Raw genomic sequence first — 21,325 nt, 5'->3', positions numbered from 1 at the left:
ATAAGCGACACATTCGGTCTACGAGTTCCCTTTCGGCTTCCAGGGTGCTTCAAGAAGGGAAAATGGGGGGAGGGAGGGTTTTTAAGAATTATGTGACACTCCTAGGGCATGCAGTACCGGTCCCGGTACCAAGAATTTCATTTCCCGGTTCCGGCCATGCCCAGAACCGGGATTCCCGGTTCTTCCCGGTTCTCAAGGCACCTTTTGATTACTTCTAAGAAATTGTTTGTGTTAGCGTACAATCTTTATGAATGACTTATTTTCATATAACTAATTGCATAAGAATTAATAAATGACTTATTTTATTATAAACAAACACTTAATTGGCGTTACAACCTATTTTACGAAATTAACCGGCACACTTTGCCTCCGCCTGGGCCGAGCCACACGGCCGTAAAGTGTCATTCAATAGAACTTGCTAACTATGTAAACAAAAGTTATTAGTAAATTGGCATTCAGTGTCAAGTTTAGTATGGCGGTTTGTTTACATAGTTAGCAAGTTCTATTGAATGACACTTTAGCGTAGTCGATGCACTCAGCACTATGACGGCACCGCCTGCCTGCACGAATGTCTACTTTACTAGGTTACTTTGTCGGGTTATTTGGGTCCCCTGTTTCATAGCACCATTATTAAATGTTATATAATGTCTCGAGCTAAAGTACTAAAACATTACTACTATTGAAATGGGAATAAATAGTCATATCATGAGAACCGGGAAGTACCGGTACCGGGTCTTCAGTACCGGTTCTTTTGACACTATAAAATCCCGGTTCTCATATTCCCGGGAATTCCCGGGAGCATGCCCTAGACACTCCTAGGGTTGCAAGCGTCTATAGGCTATGTTAACTTACCCGTGTGCGTACATGACAGGGACGGCGCCATACAAGGCCATGCGGCTGTCCAGCTCAAACTCGAACACGTCCAGACTGTAGAGGCGGTAGGGCTCGCCGCCGCTCGTCGTGCGGAGGGCGAAGTTGTCCGTGTGCTCGGGGATAGTGACAACTTACCCGTGTGCGTACATGACAGGGACAGCGCCATACAAAGCCATGCGGCTGTCCAGCTCAAACTCGAACACGTCCAGACTGTAGAGGCGGTAGGGCTCGCCGCCGCTCGTCGTGCGGAGGGCGAAGTTGTCCGTGTGCTCGGGGATAGTGACAACTTACCCGTGTGCGTACATGACAGGGACAGCGCCATACAAAGCCATGCGGCTGTCCAGCTCAAACTCGAACACGTCTAGATTGTAGAGGCGGTAGGGCTCGCCGCCGCTCGTCGTCCTGAGGGCGAAGTTGTCCGTGTGCTCGGGGATACCTGGCGACAATAAATTTAGCTTTGTAGTACCGAAGACCCTAGCAACGCGCCGCGTCAGGAAAACGTTAACTCACGCACACAGCCATAGGAACATCGACACGGCACACACTCCCGCGCCGCGGTAATTCGGCATTCTACGCTGTAAATATAGTTTTAAGCTTAATGTCAGTCCTTTAGCTTAGTGTTAGGTTTGTACAAAAAGGAATGTAAATAGCTTAGTATTAGGTAATTGCTAGCTGTAAAAAAATTTATAATCTAGGGCAGAGAGGAACAGCGCCGGATTTGTCCGGCCCCGACTCTGAACACGTTAAAAAAAAAAAAAAAAAAAAAAAAAAAAAAAAAAAAAAAAAAAAAAACGCCCGGCATTCAGTCCACCGCGGCCACCCGTGACGGACAGAGCTCTCCCCTAGGTACTACCGCGACACCCGCCACAGTACATACTCAGGCAACCTACCACGGCCATCCGTGTGGACGCCTCGACTCTAAAGTATTCTAAGTTTAACTTGTGATTAATTCATAAAATAAATATTTTGCTATCTTCTTGTTGGGCGCCAGTGTAATGAGACGACAGCGAAGAAGACAGCAAAATATTTGTTAAGTTAAACTTAGAATACTTTAGAGTCGAGGCGTCCACACGGATGGCCGTGGTAGGTTGCCTGAGTATGTACTGTGGCGGGTGCCGCGGTAGTACCTAGGGGAGAGCTCTGCCCGTCACGGGTGGCCGCGGTGGACTGAATCACAAAACAGATACAGTACAGAAATCAATCTACATACAAAGTGCGCTCGAGCAACGCACACATAGACACTGCTCACGGACACGATATCTCGGACCGGTTGGGACCAGTGCGAGCGCGAGTGTCAACCGCTTGAGACACGCGTCTGTGAACTTTTTTGAGCAATAATGGAGAAACAAAAAAAAGTTATTATAACTGTTCAGTGGACGGTTGCTTAAATTCAACATTAAAAGGTGAATTGTCGTTTTTTAAGCTACCAGTGGTTTCAGAGAGGTAAGTAGGTATCTGCTTGTATTTCGGTGGTCCGTTTTAACGTTAAACAGAACAGTTAGGTAGGTAGGTAAGCACCCCGCCCCGGCCACTACTAGATACGAGTGCCACTAGCTACCACGATAGTTTTTAGTGCATAAATCATAGTTGACAACCCTAGAGCGACCGCCGAGCGTAGGTATGAAAAGTGAAGTACATACATGTGATTGACTTCTGTACTGTATCTATTTTGTGACTGAATGCCGGGCGCTGCGTCGATCGCGTTTATATAGGGACGCGGGAGTGTGTGCCGTGTCGATGTTCCTATGGCTGTGTGCGTGAGTTGTTTACGTTTTCCTGACGCGGCACGTTGCTAGGGTCTTCGGTACTACATCTTTATAAAAAAATATTGGATTATTACAGCACCCTTAACCCATGGAGCGCCCTAGTATCACACGTGTGATACTAACTCCATGCTGTTCAGCGGGCGCAGCATGGTTCCATTTTTATCGCCTGTCACTTTCGCACTTACATACTTGTTCGAACGTGACAGGCATGGTGACAAGCGATAAAAATGCGACTGTGCTCCCGCCGCTGGGTTCTGGGCGCTCCACGGGTTAAACCAATTCAAAAGAACGGTAGACAGTATGATACTCGTCATGTTTATGAATTAAAAATTCACACAAGCATAGCAATGTTTTGTAGTAAAACTAGCGACCCGCCCCGGGTTCGCACGGGTTAACAAATTATACATAAACCTTCCTCTTGAATCACTCTATCTATTAAAAAAAACCTCATCAAAATCCGGTGCGTAGTTTTAAAGATCTAAGCATACATAGGGACAGACAGCAGGAAGCGACTTTGTTTTATACTATGTAGTGATTTTCGCTAGCTAGAGTCTCAATGGGCAAACAACAATTTTGCTCGCTTGTATAACAACTATTGTTTTTAGGGTTCCGTATCCAAAGAGTAAAAACGTGACCCTATTACTACCGTCTGTCCGTCAGTCTGTCACCAGGCTGTATCTCATGAGCCGTGATAGCTAGACAGTTGAAATTTTCATAGATGATGTATATTAGTATATGGTCAAGAGAATCTTGTCAGTAGAAAAAGGCGCGAAATTCAAATTTTCTATGGGACGATATCTGACAAGATCTGCTTGGCCATCTATATTTCTGTTGCCGCTATAACAACAAATACTAATTTCCGAATAAAATAAATATTTAAGTGGGGCTCCCATACAACAAACGTGATTTTTTTGCCGTTTTTTGCGTTATGGTACGGAACCCTTCGTGCGCGAGTCCGACTCGCACTTGGCCGGTTTTTCTTACCGTAGACATGATCAGCCTCGGGGAAGGTGACATCGAGTGACACTGCCTCGTTGCCTCGCGGCTTGCTGTCGTGGTGCGACTTGAAGTTTTCGCCTCGTGAGCTGTCATCTTCCTGTACAATATTTTACTAAATTAACATATGTATCTTTCCATTGGAGAAGGGTCCTTAGGGGCTATTCATAAATTACGTCATTTCAAATTAGAGAGGGGGGGGGGGGGGGGCAAAAATGGTCAAAAATAGGTGACGTCTATTAAGCGTCGGCGTCTAGTCAGCGCTATGGAAAATGACGTCGCTGCACAATTGCGCCAACGTCGAGCAGCAGTCATAGAATTGTCTAGAGCAGCGGTTCTCAATATTTTTTTTGACGGAACCCTTTTGGAAAGCGAAATACTTGATGGAACCCTACAATAAAACAATAGTTTTTAGAAGTGTATTTTTTTATTAATAAGCATAATAATTATGCTTATTTTATTATTCTATATTATTCTAAATTCTTGTGGAACCCCTGCAGGGGTGTCGCGGAACCCTAGGGTTCCGCGGAACACACTTTGAGAATGGCTGGTCTAGAACAGTGCACAGTGGTCGGCAACCTGCGACCCGCGGCCTCCCTGGCTATTTTGTATGCAATATTGACAAACGTCAATGTCTGATACAGTCATAAATATTAACAAAGTGCGGCCCGCGTCAACTTCGTTAACTATTATGTGGCCCGTTGGCTGCTAAGGTTGCCGACCGCTGGTCTAGACGCCCACGCTCGGGAGACGCTAGTGTGTGTGACGCACAAATGTACCAGGCACTCCCAGTTTAGACATACATTAAGACCAGAAAACAGATAACAACTGTATTTGGTATTTAAAACTTTCGCGTTTTGAACACATATTCTCACATTTATAGACGGGTCTAACGCGAAACTTATTCAATTACCTTTATTTACCGACGTTTCGACACAGGTTTCACTGGCCATGGTCGCGGCTAACCACCACCGACCAGTGAAACCTGTGTCGAAACGTCGGTAAATGAAGGTAATTGAATAAGTTTCGCGTTAGACCCGTCTATAAATGTGAGTTAACAACAGTATCTAGATTAATCACGTTAATAGGCATTTAATTGAGCCGACCCGGTCACAAGCCAAAAGGTGAATACGTGCCGTACTATAAACTATATCAGTCAATTACTTACCATATTTTATTGCTAAAAATAAATAGCTTGAGCATGTCCAGTAAAGGTCTAAAATATCAATACGGATAAAGGGATAATAAGGTCGTGTTAATATGTTTTTGGCGCTTTGTCCGATTGGACATTTTTGCCCTTGACGGCCTTGACTACACAGTTTGTCTATTCTATACATATAGCATGGGCTTATACAGAGTGATTTTGTTATCTGACCATGCTCTATGGAGTGAATATGTACTTACGAGTAGGTTATACTTACTGAACAAGCAGGAACATAGTAAACATTGTTCAGTATGACATATAATATAACGTATATGACCAGTATGAAAACTTGACTTTATCAATTAATTAATTCATAATTGCTCCATGCAATTTTTCAGCTTTTTGTTATTTTGCATGTTAGGTTTTTAGGGTGCCGTACCCAAAGGGTAAAAACGGGACCTTATTACTAAGACTCCGCTGTCCGTCCGTCTGTCACCAGGCTGTATCTCACGAACCGCGATAGCTAGACAGTTGAAATTTTCACAGTAAGTATGTATTTCTGATGCCGCTATAACAACAAATACTAAAAACAGAATAAAATATAGTATTTTATTCAACCGTTGTTTAAGAGGGGTCAAAAAAGGCGAGTGGCGTGAGTAACAATTTGAGGCGAAGCCGAAAATTGTTAATAAAGACGCCACGAGTATTTTTTGACTCAGTTAAACAACGTTGCATACAATACTTTTTCTACGACCAAGCACTTACTTTGAAATGCAATGAAATAATAATAAAAATGGATGATGATGATTGTTTAATTTCCTAATATGATAGGTTGTTCAGTGCGTGGGAACGAAAATTTTATTATTTTTGCGCTACGATGCACGGTTTAGGAGATACAGCCTTATAAATATATTTTTTTGTTTTATTTTTTTTTTATTTTTATTTTTTTTTTTTTTTAATATTAATTAGGGGTTTCTTACAGAGGAATGAACATTTTATTATTTTTGCGCTACGACGCACGGTTTAGGAGATACAACCCATAAACATTTTTCTTTCTTTTTTTAATGTTTTTTTAGTTTTTTGTGTTTTTTAAATATTACTTACGGATTTCAAAGGGGAACGAAATTTTGATTATTTTTGCGCTACGACGCACGGTTTAGGAGATACAGCATTATAAAGTTTTTTTTTGTTTTTCTTTTTATTTCTTTTTTGTTTTTTTTTTTTATATTAATTAGGGGTTTCTTACAGAGGAATGAACATTTTATTATTTTTGCGCTACGACGCACGGTTTAGGAGATACAACCCATAAACATTTTTCTTTCTTTTTTTTAGTTTTTTGTGTTTTTTAAATATTACTTCCGGGTTTCAAAGGGGAACGAAAATTTGATCATTTTTGCGCTACGACGCACGGTTTAGGAGATACAGCATTATAAAGTTTTTTTTGTTTTTTTTTTTATTCTCTTTTGTGTTCTTTTTTTAATATTAATTAGGGGCTTCTTACAGAGGAATGAACATTTTAATATTTTTGCGCTACGACGCACGGTTTAGGAGATACAACCCATAAACATTTTTCTTTCTTTTTTTTAATTTTTTTTAGTTTTTTGTGTTTTTTAAACATTACTTACGGGTTTCAAAGGGGAACGAAAATTTGATTATTTTTGCGCTACGACGCACGGTTTAGGAGATACAGCCCTATAAAGATGAAAACTGATGATGATGATGATGATTAACCAAAACATGTCTATGGTTCACTCATCTGTCAGAAATGACAATTAAAATTAGGTTGGCAACAATGTATTCCATACAATATTTTTTAAGTGGTGATTACACGAAGTATCGTAAAAGTGCCAAAAAGATACTGAGGGGCTACCGCGAACACCGAAATTCGCAAATTGCGGGGATCTTTCTCTTTTACTCCAATGAAGGCGTAATTAGAGTGACAGAGAAAAATGCCTGCAATTAGCGAAGTTCGATTTTCGCGGTTATAGCTCTGCTTGTATGCACAAATACTTTTTTGGGGAATAGACTATAGACTTGTCTTGACAACTATAAGAGAGGGGTTTAAAGGTGTGTGCACGACCCTTTAAATGACAAATAAAAGTACGGGAGTAGAAAAAAGATTTAAGTGGGGCTCCCATACAACAAACGTGATTTTTGACCGAAGTTAAGCAACGTCGGGCGGGGTCAGTACTTGGATGGGTGACCGTTTTTTTTGCTTGTTTTGCTCTATTTTTTGTTGATGGTGCGGAACCCTCCGTGCGCGAGTCCGACTCGCAAATGGCCGGTTTTTTTATATAATTGTAAGTCTTAACATTAATTTTTGTTTTGTATGTTACTAACACATGTATGGGTTGTAAATGCCCGAAATAAATGATTATTTAATTTATATCAACATGAATTGATAAATTAATAAAATTAGTTTGGGAGCACCGAAATAATGAAACTAACCCCTGTAAACTTACAGTACTGTAACATACTAAAAAATCAATTATGTAAGTAAAATAAAATCAATGTCAGCAATTAAATATGACGTAAAATTTATCCGTTATCGCTGTCATTGACCGCGCGACACACTCTCGTAGTCAACGATCTCGCTTATCGCTACGTGACGGATACAGCGTTTGTATTGGGATAAATATGTTTACTCGATAACCGTGAGATGAAGGCTCAGAAATAACAAAACAACGGATTGCACTCCGGGAGTGCCGGCAGAAGTGAAAAATCAATGACATTGTAACAGTTTTTCGATCAGGTCACGTGTCCGTCTTACGAATTTTCAATCTGTCGAATCTGTCGGTCACGTGACCTGTCGCGAGTTTATTTTTTTCCCCACCTCAAAAAGTGCACAGCGCCACTAAAGAAGTTTTCACTTCAAAAAACAAAATCGATAGTGTAATCGATTGCGGTGAAAAGATCTCGAATAATGATAGCCACCATCCTCTTAGGGTTGTACTAGATTTTTGCCGTCAACAAAATTTTAAAATAATAAGTTATATAACAAACTTATTCAACATAATTTCAACCTAATCGTGCAATGAATTAATACTATATTATAATTAAAGTATTTGAATAGATAATCCTTTCGTTTCTGGCTACACATGATATGTGCAAATAAACAAAGCGGTACTCGTGTAGATAAGTGTACCACAATGTATGAGATGACATGTGCTACATGCAAAGGTCTTTGAACTCGATATCAGGGATGTTGCGAACATCCGCATCCGCATCCGCAACCGCGGAACTTCCGCATTATTTTCAACATCCGCATCTGCATCCGCATAAAATCGATGCGGAGCTTATGCGGATGCGGATGTCGAACAAGTCGGTACAGGAACGTCTTAGCGGCGGCGTAAGTGCTAGGTAATTTCGTCATTACCTATAACGAAATCGTCTAGATCCAGAAAAGTCGGCCAAGTTACTGTTTATTATATATAACGCACCTATATTCTTGCTCAAATACTAAACGTTACGTTTTTTTTAAATAAAAAAATGCTAAAAATGTAATATTTGACGTTTTCTAAATACCTAATCTTGACATCCGCATCCGCATCCGCATCCGCGGATGTGAGCCTTTAAATATCCGCATCCGCATCCGCATCCGCGGATGTCAAAAAATCTGCATCCGCAACATCCCTGCTCGATATACGTACATATATGTATAAACTGTAGATAGGTTAGTGTGTTCTAATCACAAGGTCTAAACATGAATAAGTGCCATTTGCACCATTCCACTAACCCGGGGTTAACTGGTTAAACCTGGAATTACCATGGTTACCAGTACAATTTGACATTGGTTTAACGGTTTAACCGCTTAACCCCTGGTTAGTGGGATGGTGTAAGTGACCCTAAGAGTATTCAGATTTTAATCTGTGACGGTTTATATATGGCTTTCAATATACAGATAATTATAATTTTGATGACAAGTGTAAGTTTGAATTGGCCTCAATATCAATTATAGTGTGTCAAAGGTCTGTTTGATTTCAAACATAGACAGAGAGAATCATACTATCTTTGTCTTTCACTAGTACTAGCACCCAAAAGAAAAGGATGAGTATAGTTTTTTTGTTCCTATTTACTGACAAGATTTGGTTGACCCAGTATATATCAATAGTTTTTCAAGTTGTAAAAATCGAGTATGAGTACCTACTATTCTAACTTTTAAAGTAAGTTTTTGAAGTGAAAACTTCTTTAGCGGCGCTGTGCAGTTTTTGTGATGGGGAAAAAATGTTAAACTCGTAACAGGTGTCACGTGACCGTAAGACGTAAGACGGACACGTGACCTGATCGAAAAACTGTTACTTCAATGTCATCGAGTTTTTCTTTATTGATTTAGGACCTAAATCAATATAGGTATTTACCTAAATTTTAGGTAAATACCTTCTAGTGAGTTTAGCTCTAACTGGTATTAATATAACTCGAGTACTAACAGTGATGTGCTTAGGGGTTTCAAGTAATGCGACTAAATAACGCTAGATGGTGTTAACCTCAATTATACATAGTGCTGCAGACATTTTGCAATAGTGATTGAGTTTTCACTTCTGCCAGCACTCCCGGAGTGCAACCCGTTGTTTTAAGCGGAAAATAATGGTCTACGATTATGTCACACGAGTGTATTTTACATGTTGATTAAATGATTTATTCCCGTCTTAAAGTAATCGTATGTTTGATTAATACTCTTACCGTATTATATTCCTGTAAGGTGCGAAAATAAATAACATTAAAAACCGAAGGAGCCAAATTCGAAGGCAGGAATCGAAATATCTCATGTTTAATGATGTTTTTGTACGCTACCCAAATTACGCAAATAACAGATATTTACACAACAAATAATAGACAAACAATGCAGTAACAATAGATATAACAATAAGCTGGATTGGAAAGAATCTTATTTTTTTTTTCAAATCATACAATGTGACTGTGAAATAATCATTGACGTATATCTCAGTACGCGCCTTACGGGCACTAAAATGGTACTAGTTCAGCGGTGTCACTCACGAATTCGAGCCAATCGTGCAGTCTAACGCAACTAGTTGCGACCAATCGCGCGCGTGATGCGAACTCGTCAACCAATCGCGTTGCAGCGGTGTCACACCGCTGTACTGGCCCCATTCATGCCCCATTCTTATTGCCCGTAACTCAATAAGGCCAGTCCTGAGATATACGTCAATATACAGTCAGCAGCAAGTTGCTAAGCGGGCGAGATGTTCAAAATTACCTTGACGCGCTCTTATTCTCTTAACAATAAAGTCGCGTCAAGATCATTTTGAACACCTCGCCCGCTTAGCAACTATTGCTGCTGACTGTACGTCCATTGCCGGCCTGGCAAAGTAATAAAATAGTATAGGCATATACAAGATTCCTGCCAATCGCGAGACAGGACAACACTCTCACTCATTTCTTCTCCAAAAAAAATGCTTGCGCGCACTCTACGGGGCTCAACAAATTGACTCGTGTAGACCAATTTTTAAAAAATTGAACATATTAACACTTCATTCACTCTACATTTATGAAGCGAGTTTATTTGTTAAAAATAACATAATCTCATTTTGTAGCTTTGCTTCAACCTCAAGATATAATACCAGACATGGTTTAAACTTACATTATCCGGGAACAACCTCTGCCCTTGTTAATAAAAATATAGTATTTATGTGCACAAAAAATTATAACTATCTCCCTAACGAATTGAAGGAATTGGACTTACCACAATTCAAATCAAAATTATTTAGATGGTGTTTAGAAAAAATGTACTACAGCAATTCGGAACACTTTGCCATTTCGCAATGAAGCAATAATGTAAATATAGATATAATAAGTTCTGTAAATATAGTTGTAAGGTTATTTAATTTGTATGTCTGTAATAGGCTGAAAATGGAGACACTGACTATAGAATAAGATCATTTATGTATACCCATTTCTTTACAAATAAATATATTTACAAATTTACTCACGTCACTAGGTTCCTCCTTGACCTTGAGCGGTTCTACCACCAGCTGCGCGTTTCCGTTCACCACAACCGCCACATCGCCGGCCTGTTGGAAAAAAAAACAATAATTATAAAGTTACGGACTACATTCTACTAGATTGTATGTAGAGATGTATGGAAAATGTACTTAAGTGACAAATCAAGTAAGGGTTAAATAATTGGCTTTTTTAATGGCTATGTACTTAATGTATGTTTTAGATTAATTGAAATATTTAATTTGTTAAATAATTGAAATTGATTTTATTTATAATTCTTTATTTTGTAAGTACAATGTATACCAATAACGTTATGTATTCCTAATGGCTATGTATTTAATGTATGTTGTGATTTTTTGTAATGTTTAATTTGAATTCTGTACAACTGTACTTTTTTGACATTCATAAGTGCATTATATTAATGCCTAAATTGAAAAATAAAGAATTGAATTGAATTGAATACTTTCAGGAAACGACGGATCACATATTTTTGTCGGGATTTTTGGATTTCGGTGACGCGCGAGGGTTTATAGTTCGTTTTTTTTTTAGCATTAGACTTTAGACACTATAAATAATAGTACTAAGTACAGAAGACTCACTCTCTAACAAAACGCGTCTGTTACGATCAGCACAGATATGGCCGCTAGGTGGCGACAGCGCCACGCGCGGCTTATGGCTTTCCCCAAAATTGGGGCGGAACGGATGTACTTTTAGCTACCTGTAGCAAAGCGACGAAATCGCGGAGTGAGACACGCCTGCTTTAGAGAAGACTACGGGATCCTGGCGTGTCTTTTAATGAAAAAAAGGCTTTATAAATCAGTAATTATTACTTATGACAGCAAAAAAATGTAAATAATCGTATATGATTCATAATTAAATATATTAGAAACGGGTCACTCACGTATTTTAAGTCGAAAAACGCTCGACATGTTTCACTTCGTACCGAGAAGTGTCATCAGGTCAAAATACGTGAGTGACCCGTTTCTAATATATTTAATATGTCTTTGTCTCACGGAAGTTTTGTGATTCATAATTGTTACATATTTTTCAAGTGTTATTCAATAAAAAGACACATCAAGATTGTGTACCTTTTTTCTAATGCAACAAAAAAAAAAAACTATACATAGTCACTTTTTCGGTGTCCTTTTGATTTCCCGAGAAAAATATGCCGATTCGTTTCGTAGATAACGGTCTGCAGACGGATGCTTTGGCAAAATTTCATTACGTTGAGTATAGTCGTCTGCAAAAGTGGTCAGTAGGCAGAGCATTGATACACAGATTTACTTATCGTATAATGATGGTTTGGTAACCGTCACCAAGAAACCATTTTTCGAAAGACGGTAGATAGAGTGATCATTTGGTATTCATATTGTTAAGTAGAAATTCTCCTATATTAATGCTGATAGAGCCATAATTATTAATAAAATAAAATGGTACCTACTCCAATAAACATTTGAAAACTGTTGCTGATCATAATTTTCAATATATTTAAATAGCACATTTTTCTGCCTGAGCATATATATACTAAAACCATACCTGGTCAAGGAACTCCAACTTGAAGGGTTCCGCCGTGATTAGAACCTTATGGCCTTGCCCGTTCACCACCGTCACCACACCTTTCTGGCTCGACACCAGTTTCAAGCTGAAATACATATCATTTATAAATATTGTTAGGGGGAGGTAAAATATAAAATAACTAGCGACCCGCCCCGGCTTCGCACGGGTTAACAAATTATACATAAACCTTCCTCTTGAATCACTCAATATTAAAAAAAAAACGCATCAATATCCGTTGCGTAGTTTTAAAGATCTAAGCATACATAGGAACAGACAGCGGGAAGCGACTTTGTTTTATACTATGTATAGTGATCACACACATTTTACAATGTTTTAATTTTTACCGTAAGACCGACTATATAACTAGACTAATATAATTGATTGACTAATGAAAACCAGTGACACTGATACCTAATGATAACGCCATAAACAATTATAGTACTGCCATGTTAACAGTACAGTCAGCAGCAGAAGTTGCTAAGCGGGCGAGTTGTTCAGAAATACCTTGACACGCTCTTATTCTCTTAACAATAAAGTCGCGTCAAGATCATTTTGAACACCTCGCTCGCATAGCAACTTCTGCTGCTAACTTTACGTTCGAATCCTTCAATCAAATGTTGTTATTTTGTGTTTGTAAACAAAACTTCAACGTAACATGTAAAAAATGTATGGCATCCCAGAGTTGTGATTTACAGAGAATTACTTCACTATTTTGTGCGCTATCATAAGAAATTGCTATGAAATATTGCCAGCTTTAATATTTCGAAAACATGCTCCTATAGTCTGTGCGTAAAAAGTTGTGGAATGTAAGGGAGCCCATACATTTCACGACTCTTCTCTTTCCGCACACTCTAACAACAAATATTTTTAAGAAACCCGTACCGCGTAAAAGCTAAAGGAATCGATCAGGACTTACGTCACTTACGTGTGCCTGCCTGGGAATTACTTTACTGTTCTCCAAACATAAGTTTTATACATTTTAAACCCATATAAAATTACCGCTTTGTAAAGTATTTAGGGTTGCCAGATGGTCGGGATTTGGCGGGATTCTCCCGATTTTTAGGATATGTTCCCGATTCCCGACGAAGTGAAAATTATCCCGAAAAACAGCTTCACGTTATAAAACAATAATTTCAAGTTTCGAACTGTCGTCGAGCGAGCGAGCGACCCGCGACGAGCGCGTCAGCTGCGCGCGTGGCGTGGGACGTTGCGGTGAGGGTGCGATGTTGTTTTTTACCTTTTTTATCTTTATCTTATCATATTTATGTCTTTGCAAAAATATTTACGAGTTGTAACTGGTCAGTTAACAGTGGGTACCATCGCCCACACTGTTAACTGTACATCTGTGGACCTTATGCCTTTTGTAATAAGGTCCGCCGATGTACAGTTAGGAGTGTTGCTGTTTGTACTTAAAGGTCTAAGCCACAGTCAGACAGGCAGACGGACGTATAGACGAATAGAAACATCAAACATAATATTTAACCTACATATATGCCAAGTAGACTATAGAGCCCTATAATTAGTATTGGCATAAATATCAAAAACATATCTCACAGATAGCAGCTTTAGGTAGGCTTTCAAATAAAAATCAAATCGACATATTAATCTGCAACCAAATCACTCCCATTAACTAGCTGATAACACTAGTATTGTTACAATTTTTTTATCAAAAACCGTGGTGAAATAATGCTATTTGAATTTTAAACTTACAACCTTCAGCATAAGGACGATTTTGGGATATAACGTTATGAAACAAGGTTAATCAGTTTGCTCGACAATTTTACGGTTTAATTATTGAATGTTCCTAAGACAGAAGTTTTCCTTATTAAATAAAATATCTAGGACGTAGTTCCACTACTAAGACAGGGAAATCAACAAAGTATACTAACCTGTCGCCTTTAGGCTCCCCGTCCAGAGCGAACTGGGTCCTGTAGCGCGGGTACAGCGGGTCTGCTTCATCCAACTCACCTCTGAAGGTCCCATCAAACTGAGGGCATAGTTCTACCATTGAGACAGGGAAATCAACATAGTATACTAACCTGTCGCCTTTAGGCTCGCCATCCAGAGCGAACTGAGTCCTGTAGCGAGGGTACAGCGGGTCTGCTTCATCCAACTCCACTCTGAAGGTTCCGTCGATTAGCGCCGTCAGTTTGAGGGCGTAGTTCCACTGTTGATGATACAGGGAAATCAACGTCTAGACTAAATGATACGCGATTAAGTGAAAGTTTAAATCAGTGATAGACTAAATGAGTTGTTATCATTTACAAAGTCTACCGTTCAACTTAAGCTGTTGGAAAGAAGTTATTAATATTATCTTCTTACACAATTGTTGTTGTCATTTAGTTAAGTTTAGTTTAAACACAGAGATAATGATATTTGGAGAGATGCCCAAAAAAATTCCAAAATAGATATGGTTTTGTAAAAATTTAGTAATTAATTGACTCGTATGGCACAAGTACATAAAATATAGGCAATCAATTAAAATTTGGTACTAAAAACTAATAATTACTTAGGTAGTAATAAAATGAAAACACAAACTAACCTAGCCTACCCAGAGATTGGCTCTGAGTAATCCCCTATTTCTATAACCACAGAAATTCTTACACACACTGACATCACAAGCATCATCATCATCATCAGCTGTAGGCATACAGTAAACTGAATGTGAATATCTAATGTTAATGTCGTATGTAAGACTTCCATAATAAGGAAATTACCATAAAATAAATATGCATATATTGAATAATTCAGTACTACATTGTCAAGGAATGTGTTCATTTTGTTGGCAAAACTACTGATAGTGTATTTATAGTAGTTTTTGAACAAAACTCCATCTTTTAAGAAGCGGCAAAAATCACCACGCAATTTCGAGCTTTTAATGAATTTAAAGTGTCTAACGAATAATACATAATATCATACCAGTATAATCCTCTTTTCAGTTTCCGTGTCCACAGTGTTGACTTCCGCGGTGAGCACATTTCCGTGGACTATAACGGTGTCCAAGTTCAGCGAATACTGAGACTTCTCGGGTTTGAAGGACCGCAAACGCTTGCAGAAACCCGATTGCTCGCACGTCTTAAAGTTGTTCCTGTCCACGGCCAACGAGCCGGCCATCGCCAGCGAAAACACCAGAAGAGGCCCAAGAGTCTTCATTCTGAAAATACACCACAAAAACCTGACGTGGTTATTTGTTAGACGCTCACAAATGCCGGTGTCAACCAACACCTGACTTCAAGGACTGTAACGTGATATTATAAGCTTTACCTGGCGGATTTACTGCACTGCGCACTTAAGAATTTGTGATGGGCACCCCAGAATACTTTAAAATGCGAACATTGCCGGATACACGTCGTTAATTCAATAAATTTAATATTTTTTTGATAGCCCCGCACGCCAGAATTACGTGGAGAAAACTCGTTGTTTGACAAGTAAAGTACGGTGCTGCCAGCTTGATATGAAATTCACCCTAGTATTTTTTTAAACCTCAGTTATTTTTTAAACCTTTTATTAATGTCCCAAATAAATTATTTTTTATGTTATTTATAGCTTAGACTTTTCATTAAACAAGAGTTTTACTTAAGGGCCTCGTATGCCGCTGTGAACTATGTTTCCGACCACCGTGACCTTATCGTTTTTGCAATCTCAGTTGATCACAAAATCTTCCACGCCCAATAAATGTCCTTTAGAGGGGCGCCATGGCAGCCGCGGTTGAACACCATAGTTCTAATCTAAGCCATGTAGTAGCTTATTGCCAGGCGTATGCAGTCGTTTGTCCACTCATATGGAAGAGTGCATGAACCTATAATATTACGGACAGAGTTTCGCTTACAACACAACTGTGATTCCAACATCCACCAGTTTCTAAGTATTTACGCGTGACACACACACATTGACAGCCCACATCCACCAGTTTGCCGTCAGACGAATCGAAACGTCATTGAAGTAAACATGTCGAAGAAAAATATAAAATATGCCGGCATGCGTAGCTAAATCCTGCTAGAATTGTACCGATCGAAAGAAAAAAAGTCACGGAATAACTTTTCATACTTAAGTTTATCAATTAGTACGTAAAATCACGATAATTTGTTGTTTATAAATTATCAAAATGCAAAACAGGAGTGTGACCAGTAACATGAATAGGGTAATTTCCCGAAAGTAGGGTAATTGATACCCTTCTTATTAATTCATTATGTATTAAGAGATCATTTAGGTAAATGGTTAAATTATTGATTATGCATTTCAAACTAGGTCGCTATGGTAATTTCCCGATACTAAGGAGCGATACTTAACGTTTGTTTGTTATGTATTATATTTTTTTTGTTGAAAACCAGATATGTTTCAAGTTAAATGTATAAATTAAAAAAAAAATGACGAACTGATTTCATTACGATGCTAAATATCATTAGGTATTGAAAATAATGTTTGCACAAAGTAATTGTGCAATATTGCGCATTTTCAAGACCTATAAAATCAGATACGTACACACGCGTAGACACCTTTTTTATTGTCTAACGTAAAACTGTCCTAATTTTTTTATTTGAAAACAAGGACGATATTAAAAGTAATTGTTTCACCATTAGGGGAGAATTTGTGTTACATGGTAACACTCGTCTACACGCACACATTCAAACCGTCCGCCATTGCAGTGTCACAGTTTGTCTTAGGTGACAGTCCGTCCGTAATATTCTAGGTCCATGGAAGAGTGATAGAGAGAGGTACCATATCGTTCGCTACGGAGCGAACGATAGTCATCTTGGCTAGGCACCTTGATTAGAGCGAGACTTAAGATCTCTTTACGTCTTTACCGAGCAGATGGGGAATTTTTATTTTCTGGCAATACCAAAGAACTCATATAAGATTCTGTTTTAATGAATAAGCCTTAAATTATTCGTTTTGATAAGTTTTAAGATTTAATAAATAAATTAGTTTTAAACGTTTCAATGAAGCATTACTTTATTAACTTTCTACTAGGATTAGCTTTTAAATTAGGGACTTATCATTAAAGACCGGATTTTCTCTGTCAATGTCACGTCACAGCAAATGAATCCGTAAGTTCAGATACCACCATAAGAATTTCTTTTGTTTGCTGTTGATACGCTTCCACATTGTTTAAAAATGTTTCACGATATTACATAAATCTAACTAAGAGAAAAGTTATATTTTTTACACAAGTACATAATTTTGGTGGAGATTATTATTAGGCATTATTCTTTACGTGTTGTATCTTGGTTGATCTGAACGTGTTTTGTTTTCCCCGTTAACTGTCAAAGAGAATGTTATCGCCGGTATATCGCTCTTTATTTTCCAAGATTCCGATCCCATCACGTAAAGTTTTACCATTCGTCCAAATTCTACAACAGCGTTCAGCTTCCTTTAAAAACATGACGTCGCCAGCGAAGTGGAAAGTCGAGAAAACCAGGATTTTAAACATGCAGTTAGACGAAAAAAGAAAACTTTACGCTTCGCCAGACTACGTAACTCTCGAGAATGTTTCCCCTTGGGATGACTGTATTAGAACGCAAAAGGGTCTCGAGTCCAAGAAACATAATCTAGAAGACTTGGAATTATTTAAGAGGGCCAAGATTGACAATGAGAAGAACACTGAACTCGTCAGAAAGGTTTCAATTTTCAAAGGGGATATTACGAAACTTGAAGTGGGTACATTCTGTGTATATTGATTATATTTTCTCAATAAAACTCTGGTTCATACTAATGATTTTCTCGAAATCCTAAAAAAAAACATCATTTCAACGTTACTTATCACAATAAGTCCATGCCTAAGTAGTTTTCTCTCAAGGTTGTAAGGTCAGATGGCAGTCGCCAAATAGATAATAATACTTCATACAAAAGTTTCACTATTTAATACAACCAATGTTTAATGTCTCCAAAACCAAATAAACACCACTCTTTATTTTAACTCCTTGATTTTAACTTCATGCAATATTGGATGAGCAATAACACTCAAAATTCAATTCTAAATATAACAGCCAAAGACTGTTTTTTAGCTGGCAAATATTGATCACTAGGACTCAATTGATTAAGCTACTTCACACCCATTAGGTTTCCCAAGAGCCAAGCCACTGATATTTCAACACATTCACTACCAAAGTTTTCATAGTGCTACACTCGTAGCCGATCCCAGCATTTTCCTGCTTTGTAGTAGAAAGCAACTATAAACAGAGAATCCTCTGAACAGATTCCTGGCACTCAATGTGTGAACTACCTATATTTCAGGTTGATGCTATAGTGAATGCGGCTAATTCACTTCTAAAAGCTGGTGGCGGTGTTGACGGAGCCATCCATAGGGCTGCTGGACCATTATTACAGGTATTGGAATATTTTCATCCTTTTGTTCTAAACTAAACTGAAATCAACATGCAATTTCATTATTTTCAAAAACACTAGTTCCTCCATCCTGCATTTTACACATGCATGGATCAAACGTAGATCAGACTTCACAAGAAAGATTTTTCTAAGTTCAGAGCCCATCTATATTCTGTGTGGCGTGACTGGCGTTTTGAAGCATTTGAAACCAGTGGCAGATTTGCCCTAACGCCAAGTAGGTTCAGGCACAGAATAAATAATAGTACTAAGTACAGAAGACTCACTCTCTAACAAAACGCGTCTGTTACGATCAGCACAGATATGGCCGCTAGGTGGCGACAGCGCCATGCGTGGCTTATGGCTTTCCCCAAAATTGGGGCCGAACGAATGTACTTTTACCTACCTGTAGCAAAGCGACGAAATCGCGGAGTGAGACACGCCTGGCACAGGCTAGATATTAGGGGCAGCAGTGTACATGATGGGTGCTGAGAAAAAGGTGGCTAGTGCTTACTACAGGGCCTGGACTAGGGCGGCTAAGACTGCAAATCCGCCACTGTTTGAAACCTGGACATTTTAATAGGGTAGGGCATACTCTTTCAAACTACTTTATTTAAAAAATAATAAATGTACTTTTACAGCAAGAATGCAACACCCTGGGAGGCTGTCCTACCGGTCAGGCCAAGGTCACTGGAGGCTATAACTTGCCTGCTAAATGTAAGTGCAGTAAATGGTTGATTTCACCACTTAATGTAACTAAACATGGGATTTACATTTACCCTGTAGTATATTTTTTCGAATATTATTATAATTAAATACTAGTGTCCAACCGAAACCTAATTATGGCAAATAATTCGGTTCGGGTTTACATACTTTAGTTTCGACCGATACCGAGCCTTCGGCCGAAACATGATTTTTATGCCGAAACTTCGGTCGGACACTACAGTTTCGGCGCGGCCGAAAGGTTTGGCAGTATTTTTGCCTTAACCGGCCCTACGGCCGAAACATGTTTACATGCCGAAACCTCGGTTGCACACTATTAGATATCTACATCAGGGATGTAACGGATGTGGTTTTATCGGAACCGAAAGCGGAACCAGATGTTTTAAATTTAGTTTATCGGAACCAGAAACGGAATCGTAACCGAAAACGGAACCGGAACCAGAACCGGAACCTGAGTCAGTACTATCAGTAGGTATACATTACACAACACAACACATACGAATAGGTACTTTAAATTCAAAAACACGGATATACCAGATCATCTAATTACTGCAGCACGTGGCAAGCGGGGCTATGAGCGAATGACTGGTATAAAACTGTTTGTTTTTGATGTACATCGCTCATGTCCCGCTGCCGCGCTAAGCATTGACATCCGATATAACTTCCGTTTCAAAAGTAACGGAACCGGAACAGAAACGGATGTGTAATACCAAACGGAAGTTCCGACTTAACGGAAACGGAAACGGAGCTCCGTAACATCCCTGATCTACATTCTACAGTATTTATTATTATAAGAATGACCAAAAAAAAACTAAGTTTTAATCTCTCTCGTCTCGCCCACAGGTAAAATTTGCCAAGACATATTCACTTTTTGTCAAAATTATTTGTCAAAATAATAATGTTGTATAATTTTGTAGCATAAAATAAAATAAACAAACCATAATAAATAGATCTTTGTCAAAATAATGATTCTAAATAGAGAACTTTTCATTTTTCATAGGCCTCTTGGCAGCTAGAGGTTATAGTGCCGCCGTTATCATAGCAATGACTGACTTGAAATACCTAATCCACCAAAACTTGCCTTAAGTTAAAACATTTTTCATTTCACAGATGTCATCCACACAGTGGGCCCCCAAAACGGCTCAGCACCAGACCTCCAGTCCTGCTACGAAAAATGCTTATCCTACGTAAAGGAATATGATATAAAGTCCATCGCTTTCCCCTGCATCTCAACCGGCATCTACGGGTTCCCTAACCGCCTAGCTGCCCACATCGCTTTGAAAACTGCAAGAAAATTTCTAGAAGACAACCCGAAGATGAACCGGATCATATTCTGCACTTTCCTACCGATCGATGTGGATATATATGAGACTTTGATGCAGATGTATTTTCCTATGTACGAACGGAAATATAATGATGGGGCCAGTGTGACTGAATAAGGGACAGAAATACTGAAAATTTCAAGCCAGGACTTCGTACTTTGATGTCGTAAATTGCAGAGCAGCTGAAATATATCCCTGGCTCTTTCTTTGAGAGATAAATCATTTTAAACGTGCACAATTTTCACTAGAGGACTTACGCTCACATCTAAAAAAGCGCATACTAACAAGTGGAAAATATATACTTTACGTGTGTTGTTAGTGTGCGTTGCATCTTTAAGTAGATGAGAATGTAGGTGCTGCGGAATTTAAAAAAAAATTGTATTATGCAATAGTCCTTACATAATAATTACTTTTTTATTTTTACTGCCTACAACGATCGGACACGTAGTGTTGTTGGTTTTTTATGACATATTATTAAGATTATTTTGATTTTCACGTCAACAACTGCTTGGCACTTTGTATGTGAATGTTTTTTTATTGTTGTTGCATGTTTTACTACTTTTAAGATTTTCAGATTGGTGTAACCATCTCATTTTCTCACAGACATATTGTATTTATATAAATGTAATAAAACGTTAAAACGTCTCTTTAGTATTTTAATTGGA

At 38.6% G+C, this 21,325-nt stretch overlaps 2 protein-coding genes across 2 annotated transcripts in view; one reads left to right on the top strand and one right to left on the bottom strand.

The window, feature by feature from the left end:
- LOC134658863 (neutral alpha-glucosidase AB) overlaps positions 1-15,760 on the bottom strand; it is a 49,571-nt gene extending 33,811 nt beyond the window's left edge. Inside the window, exons 1-7 of the mRNA XM_063514533.1 lie at positions 15,559-15,760; positions 15,214-15,448; positions 14,334-14,461; positions 12,274-12,379; positions 10,728-10,808; positions 3,624-3,735; positions 1,165-1,309 (exon numbers count right to left, since the gene is read on the bottom strand). Coding sequence (XP_063370603.1) covers positions 1,165-1,309; positions 3,624-3,735; positions 10,728-10,808; positions 12,274-12,379; positions 14,334-14,461; positions 15,214-15,447 — 806 coding nt within the window. The 5' untranslated portion in view covers position 15,448; positions 15,559-15,760. The remainder of the gene's footprint in view (positions 1-1,164; positions 1,310-3,623; positions 3,736-10,727; positions 10,809-12,273; positions 12,380-14,333; positions 14,462-15,213; positions 15,449-15,558) is intronic.
- Positions 15,761-17,560: 1,800 nt separating this feature from the next.
- On the top strand, positions 17,561-20,827 carry LOC134658763 (macro domain-containing protein PG1779-like). The gene is made up of 4 exons (XM_063514404.1): positions 17,561-17,948; positions 18,529-18,621; positions 19,257-19,332; positions 20,449-20,827. Exons 1-4 carry the CDS (start codon positions 17,568-17,570, stop codon positions 20,775-20,777), a joined length of 879 nt encoding a protein of 292 aa, XP_063370474.1. The 5' UTR covers positions 17,561-17,567; the 3' UTR covers positions 20,778-20,827.
- The last annotated feature ends 498 nt before the right edge of the window (positions 20,828-21,325 follow it).

This window comes from Cydia amplana, chromosome 23, assembly GCF_948474715.1.
Source record: "Cydia amplana chromosome 23, ilCydAmpl1.1, whole genome shotgun sequence".
Lineage (NCBI taxonomy): Eukaryota > Metazoa > Arthropoda > Insecta > Lepidoptera > Tortricidae > Cydia > Cydia amplana.
The sequence above is the reverse complement of the archived record's forward strand: the minus strand, read 5'-3'. Positions and strand labels throughout refer to the sequence as shown.

Coding starts and splice junctions, on each gene's coding strand:
- LOC134658763 (XM_063514404.1), top strand. CDS start 17,568: ATGTTATCGCCGGTATATCGCTCTTTATTTTCCAAGATTCCGATCCCA. Junction 17,949..18,528: donor GGGATATTACGAAACTTGAA/GTGGGTACATTC, acceptor CCTATATTTCAG/GTTGATGCTATAGTGAATGC. Junction 18,622..19,256: donor CTGCTGGACCATTATTACAG/GTATTGGAATAT, acceptor GTACTTTTACAG/CAAGAATGCAACACCCTGGG.